General features: G+C 32.6%; 1 protein-coding gene across 2 annotated transcripts; it reads right to left on the bottom strand.

Annotated features, from left to right (window-relative positions):
• Window positions 1–7,458: 7,458 nt before the first annotated feature.
• Window positions 7,459–9,070, bottom strand: LOC114379355. 2 transcript variants are annotated; one of them, XM_028337997.1, is made up of 3 exons: window positions 8,957–9,070; window positions 8,002–8,220; window positions 7,459–7,791 (listed from the first exon to the last, which is right to left on the bottom strand). In XM_028337997.1, exons 1-3 carry the CDS (start codon window positions 9,008–9,010, stop codon window positions 7,651–7,653), a joined length of 414 nt encoding a protein of 137 aa, XP_028193798.1. In that variant the 5' UTR covers window positions 9,011–9,070; the 3' UTR covers window positions 7,459–7,650. The 2 variants fall into 2 exon arrangements, with proteins under 2 accessions (XP_028193798.1, XP_028193799.1); XM_028337998.1 differs by having other exon boundaries at window positions 7,459–7,779.
• Window positions 9,071–10,392: the final 1,322 nt, after the last annotated feature.

Below are 10,392 nucleotides of genomic sequence, written 5' to 3'. Positions count from 1 at the left end.
CATCAACCCATCATACACTCTTATGATCTTAACAATTGGATCTACAAAATGTTATATCATAAAGAAGCTGAGATTGTGGTTACGATTTGTTGGTGGGCTTGGTTTTAGAGGTGTAATAATATCTTTAACTCCTACTATGGACTATTTCACATGTGTATAATTTGATCCAATCTAGCATGGCAGAAAACCTATATATGAGAATGAACTACACTGGAAATGTCTCGACTCACCACTAGTGGATAATTGCATAGGCACTCGAAGGGATTTTTGAGACCATACTGGATCGTGGATAGGAGGATTTTCAAAATTGTTTACTGATGGTGATCAGATATGGCAGAGCTTCTTGCAATTAAAGAAGGTTTATCGAATGCTTGGAAGTATGGGCATCAACATATCATTTGCGAGACTGTTTGTAGATAAGTCTTTGAAGTCATTCAACTAAGAGATATTAGAAGTGGTAGAGCACATTTTTATTATGATGTTGTTTAGGAGATAGCGTTGTTGATGATGCAAAACCCTTAGTGACAAATTTTTGGTTTGAGGCCCCTATTGGGGTCCTAGCTTTTGTAGTCTTGTTTATTTTGTTTCCAACCTTACCAAAAAATACGTACTCAAGCAACATTTGTTTTGAGTTTTTTTTTTCTTTTTAGGGGCAAAATATGGAGAGAAATTGAATTTTTATGTGCCAGAACAATAAAAAAACAAAGCTACAACCTAACAAAAGTAGTGCCAAAAGCATTTGCTGAAATAACAACAAAAATTGAAAAAGGGAAAACATCTCATAGCACACTCCAATCTGCACAACAATTTGTTTCCCTAAGAATATGAAGAAGTTGAACATTCCAAGCTTTAGCAAGTAAATATTTAATCGTTTTAATGATCACAACATAAAGGTAAACTTCTTGAACTTGATGAAGAATAGCTTGTAGGCATTCATAGAGTTAGTTTCACAAACAAGGTGCAAAAGTCCTAACTCCCAAGCTATAGTTGAAGAAACTAAATGACTAGTTTAACTTGATTGATAGTAGAGTAGTGTACGAGTCTATTCAACTTGTTTAAACATGACTCACGTTGGCCCATGATTATATTGAATTGATATGATCTATGATAAAAAAAGTACTTCTTCCTAATTTATGTTTGTTAATTCATATTAAATAGATTTTCCATGAATTAAGGATATAAATTTAAAAATGTAAAATAACTTAAAAAAACTAAAATATATGAAAAAGCTAAATTGTTAGTTCATATTAAATAGAACTGATTAACAGTGTTTATAGTAAGTAAACTAAATTATTAAATTTGAAGAACTAATTCAAACGAACTAAATGGACATAATTTAGTTTGAATTGTGAGATCGTATTAGGTCAACTTCTACAAATGTTGGTTTGGTTCACCCGATCCGTATAACAAAACCTTTTGCTTGCATTTTTTTAAAAAAAAAAAATCTAATCCATTATCACTTGGTTTTGTGCGGTCGAAAACTTCTTGTACCTTCTTCTAGCTAAGAGAATCTCATTTACCATTAAATATTGTCTGTGGATCAACATGGTTGGTGGGATACTAAATTTAATGTGAGAGATCTTTGTGGAAGGAAAAAAAGAAGAAAGAAATTAAGGTTCGAAGATGTTGATAACTCCTCAAAAAGGAACAAAAGAAAAAGCTTGTGTTTGACTATTGAGCAAAAAACTGACTCCTTCCGATGTACCAAAATAAAGAAGAAACAGCAGCAGTGGCCTGACTCCTACCTATATTTCAACCAAAAAGATAAGGATAGCATTCACGTTCAAGACTTTTTCGATGAGTGCTTAAAGGTCAATGCTTAGTTGCTCATACATAATCCTTTTTTGAGTAAATGTAATTGTCTTTAAAAATTATTAAAATAAATTGATTTTAAATACATTTCTTTTGTTGAAATGGTAAATGTGTAGGTTGAATAACATTGGCGATGGCAAGACAGGTTACCCAACCTATTGTGGACAAGCTCGATGAGGATTGCGCACTATAGTCGACCCAACAAAAAAAAAAACTAAATTAAATTAAAATGTTGTCAAGTCTTGTAAAAATTCAATTTTTTAGAGCTTTTGACAAGTTTTACAGGCTAAACCTGCATTCGACTATGATCGAATCAGATTAAAAAGATTCACTTTTAATTTGGATTCAACATTTAAAGTCAATTTGTATATTTTATCAAGGGGATTTAAGTCCATCTGAGTAATTTGACCCATTTTTTTAATCTTTAAATAAGATATAAGTGAAAATAGCACATAAGGAATTAACAACCTAAAATTTTCTTCTATAAACTTAAAATAGGTACCAAATGAAAATGAAATATGTGAGAGACTGAGTACAAGAATAATATCAAGAAATTTTGTTTGCTTTTAAAGTAGTTTTTGAGAACTATTTTTAAAGCTAATATTTCTATTTTAATTAGTTTTTTAAAACAAAAAATAAAACATCTCTAAAAGTATTTTTTTATTTTCTACTTTTAGTTTTCTTTTACTTATTTTTTTACATACTTTTACGTATTTTTTATGGTTTCTATTATGTATATAAGTCCATTCTTAAAAATTGTTTTATGAAATATTCCTTAAAAATATAAAATAAAGACATCCTCACAAATCCTCTAACTATAGTGGAGGGTTTAACATGAAAAATCATATCAATGTGGTTACAATGTTATTACATCCTCACAAATCCTCTAATTATAGTGGAGGGATGAAACTTATCTTAAAAGTAGTCCAGATGAAGATGGCGCGAATAAATTATATGTTTTGTCTTAAGTAATCAAATTTATTTAGTTTATTCGAATTATTTGAGACTCAAAATAATTTTGAAGTAAAAAGGTTAGTTGGCTTAATAAAGATTGAAAAAAAATGTATCTAAGGTTGAAACCTATTCTATACGAGTGCATTTAAGCACACTTTTCTCCACAACCACAAAATCAATCCATTCACTCACATGCACATATATGGCCTTTATTTTCATATATTCAAATAAACATTTTGCATCTAGGTCATTGGAACATGTGGCTCTAAGCTCACCATGGCAAATCAGGTAATAGCTAGTTGTTTAATCTTTTGTGGATTCTTGGCTTTAGTCACGGTTTGGCCAAGAAAAAAAGAAGAAAAAAAATCCATTATATGAATTAGGATCATCTCTAATTTTGAAAAATACCATTTGCTCAACTGTTAAGGGTTGTTTCCCTTCAACTTAATTATGATATATAGAAATCTACGTGTAAAGAAAGATGTGCACTAGTACTTCATTTGTTTTTCCTTTTGGCAACCGAAAGAAAGATAAAAGAAAAGACAAGTAGAGGATATCATTCACTAAATTTGGGTGCTGGTATTATCATTATTATCATCTACATGCATGCACTGCCATTATAGGCATAAACATTTGCTTTTGCATAAAAAACTTATCGAGACACGCCTGTTGATACTTCAATATTTAGCAATGCTATTTTAGCTAAGATATCCACAAGCATGCGCGTAATTTAGGTTGTAAAAGTCATGTTCCATAGATTTCTTGGACTGTTCAATTCGTTTTGAAGTCTAATATGCAAGATTCTCTAAAAAGTCAACATCATTGGAATTTAACTAAGTATTTAGCTTTATATATACTGCATATATACAATATTTTCTAAAAATAACTTCGGTCGTTTAAGTCAGTTTCGATATATAAGAAAATGGGCAGAGTATATGCAGTTGCTTTTGATTGCGAGGAGAGAAAAGAAGCACAATGTTGAGAGATAGTAAGAGTAAACGGGGAAAAAAAGAAAGAAAAAACATGGAAGAAAAAATGATAAAGAAAAGAAAAAAAACGGAGAAACAGATTAAATTTAACTTTTAAAAAAATTCTTATTATATTTTTTCGTAACATAAAAATAAATACAACACATTTCCTTATATTTCACTGCACTTTTGGAAGAGGGGGAGAAGGAATATTTTATATATATATATAACGGATCTCACATATTATCTTACAAATATTTTATTTGCACCACCAAAAAAATCTAGCACTTTTTAATTATAAAAACTGGTTACTTACATAAAAGTTCGTACAATTAAGAATCTTATCAACCTCTTTTAATTATAATACTAAGTAAAAACTAATTCTTTAACTTTTTTTTCACTGCTCTTTTTTTTTTTTTTTTTTAAGGATACTGCTCTATTTCTCAAACATAATAACTAATATCCTTTTTTTTATGCAACCTCATAATTTAAAACCTTTTACAGGCCAAGAAGCCCAAGTGCAACAAGGCCAAGAAAACCAAGCCCACAACTCAGAGAAGCTTCGATCCCTTCTCAAGCTTCCACAAACCTGTGAATGGTGCAACAGCAAAACAAAGAGGAACGAACGAAGAAAAAGAAGGAAAAAAAAAGTAAACCGGAAATTAATGAAAAAATGTTAGGTGTAGAAAAAATTTGCCTGGAAGAAGCAAAGCCCTAAGATTCCAATAGCTGTAAATGGGCCATGATCAATGTTTGAGGAGAAATTGGCTGCTATGAGGCCCTCAATATCCCATGCAACTAATTTATACGAAGATTAACATTGCTAAAAATATAAGACAAGAAATGAATCGTCTATCCCTATCCTGGCTACCCACACTTTCTTTTCTAATGCCTAAAAAATTAAGAACAGTGCTACTCAGAACCTGTTACTCTAGCATCGAAAAGGAAGGTAGCTCAAGATGTGGGACCACTAAAGACGCAAGAGCCAAAGATTTATTACATAGACAATGGCATCAAATCCAATATTAATTTCAAGCAAGTGTCCAATGGGCGGTTTGAATTGTTTTGAAAATGGAATTTATAATAATTAAAACAATGATATAGAAGTGATGCCTCAAACACCTCTGGTCTTAGTGGATATCAACATGGGCCAACAAACTTGATGCTGGGTATGCGGATCCTCTTTTCTATTTTATAAGTTTGTTATTAAGTTTCTCTATGACATGTCTTTTATCTTGTGGAAATGTTCGTGGCAAAGTTGGTAGGTGTACTTGGCATTATATTCATGACTTAGTTTTGCTACTGATGTACTAGGCATCACATTCACGACTTAGTTAAAACCTATCATCCTTGTATTTTCTTTTTCTCTGAGGCTCATCCTCCCTTTGCGAGAGTTGAGAACAAAGTAGAAATCTTTGGGTTATAAGGTTGTCTTTATCCAGGAAGGCTCAAGATCATTCCAACACTATATGGTTCCTATCTATCAGAATTCCCAGTCTATTACCTTTATGTTAAAGAGGCATAATGTTACTTGGTGCTGCTCCTCAATCTATGCCTCCCTTAACCCAATTATCAGAAGTTTATTTTGGGACTACTTCATGGGCCTAAATAAACAAATTTCTTGTCATTGAACTATGATGAGAGATTTCGATGATATTCTGTCCCCTATATAGGTTCCGGGTGGCTCTTTTTTTCTACTTCAAGAGCCTTTTTGTGTGCTGAGATGATGGATAGTTGCAATATGATGGACATTGATGTCAAAGGAAGGAGATTTACCTGGAGAAGCTCATATTAGGAAGAAGCTTGATCGGTGCATGCCCAACCCTGATTGATGGTTTGCTTATCCTCATGCATTAGTAGAGATCCTACCTTCACACAATTTTGTTCATAATCCCTTGTTGCTGAGTTTCTGGGAATATCTTTCGTTATAAAAGGATTTTGGAGGCCCACCTTAAAGGGACCCATAGTCAGCTGGATACTTCATATGATCATGCTTTAGTTCTTTTTGAGAAGAAGGAGCTTTGGGACAACATATACAACACGATTTTGCCCAAGAAAAGATATTATGGTTTCAAAAGTCAAGAGAGAATTGGGTCAAGTATGGGAATAAGAACACAAACACAAACAATTATTCGTCGCCATAAAAAAAAAAACTGGTTTGAATATTGATGGTATATGGTGTATGGATGATGATATTCTTAAGAAGGAAGCCCTCTCTTTCCTTAAAATATTGTTTCAGAAGAATGCTTATTGTTGTCCCCAAAGCATGGTGATTAATACTATTCTGCGTATTAGTGATGAGCTTTATCAAGGCCTGATGAAGCAGTTTTCATGTCTGAGGTTAAACAATCTCTGTTTGCTATGAATCCTTATGAACTTTGGGTCCTGATGGCTTCCAGCCTATCTTTTTCCGATCTTATTGGGAAACTGTTTCTATGACAGAAGGCTTGGCAGAGACCATTATTGTGCCTATACCTAAAGTTGATTGGCTTATTACTCTTAAGGAGTTTAGACCCATAAACCTTTATAACGTTAGATAATTTCTAAAAAAGTGTTAGTTAACCATATCAGACTTATTTAGGATAATTTTATTGGTCCATTGCAGAGCAGTTTTATTCCTAACAGAGGGCCATCTATAATGCCATCATAGCTCAAGAGATAACCTATAACCTATAACATGCATAACAAGAAAGGAAGACAGACTATCTTATGCTTAAAATTGATTTTGAAAAGACATATGATGTGTAAATTCAAGTTTCTTGAAATTAACTCTTTGAGGAGTTTGGATTTCCTATGAAAATTATTGACTTGATAGAGCGTCAAAGGCATTTTATTTTCCATCATTTGTTGTTTCATTTGGCATTCCCGCAATGACGAAATCTTCAATGACAAATCTGGCCTATCTAGTTTGTTACAAATCAAACTCATTCTCTTCAAAACGTGCTTCTTCAACAACCCAACACCCAAATTCAAAGGCAACCTCTTCAAATTAGTTGGCTCCCTCCTATTGTCAATTCCTACAAACTTAACAGTGATGGAAGTTCTATATGGGAAATGAATTTATTTATGTTTACGTGGGTTTGTGTGGTACTACATCCATCTTCAATTCATGCAGAAGGGTATGGTATTCTTCGTGGCTTGGGAAAAAGGCATCACGCCTTTGGATTGCGAAACAGACTCAAAAAAAAATTAAAAAAATGGCTATTGATCTCATTCTTCTTAGCCATAAGAGGTTACATCCTTATCATCCTCTTCTTCAACAGATTCGTCATTTTCAATCTCTAGACTGGCAATTCTCTTTTCAACATGTTTACAGGCAAGGAAACATGTGTACAGCCGATGGCTTGGCAAAAGTTGGCTCCTCAATTTCCAAGATTTTGAGATTATGAATACTTGTCCATGCTCTCTTTTTAATCTGTATTTAACTGATGTAATGGGTTTTACCCACAATAGTCCTTAGTGTGGTGCTGTTTTGTTTCTTTTTTTTTTCCATTAGTAAAAAAAAACGAAGATAAAAATTTACACTGTACAAATAAATTGGTAAGAAGACACAATAAATGTGCCCTTTTAACCTTTCAGCATCACAACTTAGACCCTTTGGCTAATTTTCTTTAAAACAGTATACATTTGATTTAACAGCTATTTTCTTAAAGAATAATAATTATGTAAATTCAGGAAAAAAAAATCGTACCTGGAAACTGAATATTGGTAACTCCTATAAAAATAATAATAAAAAGAAAAACTATATTATCACCCCGTTAGCCATCTTGCTATAAACAATAAAATGGAAACCATAACTAGAAAAATGAAAACCATCGTTACTTGGGCATTCCACAAAAGGAACAATTAAATGTACATTAAAATTGAAAACGTTGGCACAGTTGGGATGGGAGCAGCTACAATGGTCATAATTCATTCATGCTTCTTTATTACTATGTTTTCCCCTAGGTTTCATACTTTGCTTCACAAGCTGTTTAAAACCTTTCTTTGGGCTATTCATTTTCTTCCCTTCCTCTTTCTTCTTTGCTACCAACTCTTCTTCCAGCTGCAAGCAAAGCTTTCATACAACACATTAGAGTCCCCTCTTAGACTAGGGTAATAATCATGTGATACCTCTTAAATGCATAAGACCCCAAATGAAAAAGAGAGAAAAATATAAAAATTGGAAAACAAGTATAGAAATTGAAGTGTAAAAAATTAAGTCATATTATCACCACATCCATACAAGCCAAGATCAAACGGTCAATAGATTTCCACGTGGAGATACCTTTAGCATTCGATCCTCCACCTGATTGAGCCTCTCTATCATCGTTCCTTTGGCTTCGGTCTCCATCATAATGTTTTCAATCGGACGGCAGTGCTTCTCTAAACTCTTTGGGGAGAAATCAGTGGACGACACGTGTCCATCACTTCCACTTGTTGGAGTAGATGCACACGAGCTCTTCGGAGATGGATTGCACCCTCTAATTTCCTCCAAATGCCGCAACTGAAGTATTTTCATTTTTTTTTTAAAAATGAAAAATGAAAAGCATAAAATTAAACAAAACTTCTATTTCATTTAAGGACTATGGCCCAACGTAAAATTAACTTGTACATAATTCCCTTTTTTCTTTTAAGAAAAGATGGTGCTTTTTAGTCAACTAAAAAGCAATTATGAAGTTATTATTGTTTTTATAGTCCATTAAAAAGCCTTATAATGTTCAATTTCATAATAAACTTCCGATATATAGTTGTTCTAATAATACATACAACAATGATACAAACCTAGTGAACCAATGTAAATTCTTCGCAAATCTTTGACAAACGAAGTTTAAGTATCTCTCTTCCGTAGCTAAAGATAATGTAGACGAAACAGTACTGTAACTCTATATATAACTAAAATTTGGTAAACCAAACTTTCACACAGTAATTTAGTTTAAATCATAAGAAATTTTGAATTGCATAAGCATCTTCTACTCTACACTGTTCATTTAATAAGAATAACTAACTAATTTTAAATTTTCTCTATAAAAAATATCAACACCTTTTGTTTTAAGTCCACCCTTTAGTCTTTTTTCCTCCTTTCCCTTGCTTGTGAGTTATAAAAGAATAACATCACGCTCCCTAATACTCAATTTTTCAAATATTATTGAACTAAAATCATGTTTTACTACTCTAATCTAAATAAATTCAAAGAAGAAATGCTAGGCAAAATAAAGCTACTAAAGAAGGGGCATTCTTACCACATTATCCAAACGGTCAATCCTAGAGAGAATTTTTTCCTCAGTGGCAGCCATCAGTTTTCGTCACTCACCTTGGTGTAGTCTTCTACGATTTTTCGAGCTTGAACACTTTTTGGTTTTGGATTTTCATGGTAGGTGGTTAATATATATAAAGGAGGAAGAAGAATGATTCCATGGTGCCACGCGTCCTACTCTTACTGTGGGCTGCTAGCTCCTATTCGCATCTTTTGCCACGTGTGATGGTAAAGGTTTTGGTGAGAGTGATGATGATCCATTGACCTCACTTCAAGGACACGTAATGGAGGCGCATGCACTGCATGAAATTGCTGCATGACACGTTCCATCCATCGTATCTATCTATATGCAGCTTAATTTGTTTGTTGTGTTCTCGTAAGTGTAGAATATATTTCATAGGAAACTGAATAAATTTGTCTAGCTAGTTATCTCTAGGAGGCTCTTAATTAGTTTATTGAGATTCTATATTCATATAGATAATATTATTAAATGCATATGTTTGCGTCATAACGTAGCTATGAACAATGAATCCAAGCACGCAGTTCCAAACCTGTTCTGTTCAAATGGGACAAAAAAATCCAAAGCCTGCTATGACTTTTTGCACGTAATATAACTTGAGTCTCTAACCTGTTTGCGGATAGACACCTCATCATAGTTATTAGTTATTATCTAATTAACATGCATCTATTAAAATTTATCTAAAGTTTTAGCAAGCTTGTTGGTGACTCAATCAGTAAGGAAGAAAAAGCAAGATGGCAAATTATGAAATTCAATTTCATCAGATGGCCAACAATATAGTTGTCCAAATGTTACTGTGAATAAATCAGCACTTGACTAACCCTAATAGGATGGCCCGAATTGACATCCGAAAATAATGCGAGTCTTTATATATTTGAAATGTGAAATATAACTTCGGACAGATAAGAATATTGTTAGTCTGCATTTGGCTATAATTTATAACCTTGTAACCACTAACCTTCACAATTGACAACTAGGTCAGTGGATCTAATTAGTAAACGACTTATATATAGATAAACATTAGAATTCAATAAAACAATACTAGTAATATACTTTTTATCCCGCTTCTTTTAACATATACTTTATTATTAGTTAAAATTTATTTAAAATAACAAAATGATAGAGGCTTATTAAACAACAAATAAGATTCACACAATTTTTTTTATTATTTCTAATAAATTCCAATCTATAACAGAGAATGTGTTATGTTGCTAGCATTTATCTCATTTAATATATCCTTTCACTTGGAATCTTGCATCATAACACTAACACATCAAGATCTCACTGTAGAAAGACCCCAAATTTGCTTCCAAGGGAGTTATCTCCAACACTAGGTTCTTGGGATCTCTCAACCTGGTGATTAAAGGTCTAATTAATTGGAAGCAAATCAATTCAATTGCAAA

Source organism: Glycine soja, chromosome 12 (genome assembly GCF_004193775.1).
Source record: "Glycine soja cultivar W05 chromosome 12, ASM419377v2, whole genome shotgun sequence".
In the NCBI taxonomy this organism is placed as follows: domain Eukaryota; kingdom Viridiplantae; phylum Streptophyta; class Magnoliopsida; order Fabales; family Fabaceae; genus Glycine; species Glycine soja.
This window is presented reverse-complemented; position numbering and strand designations above follow the sequence as displayed.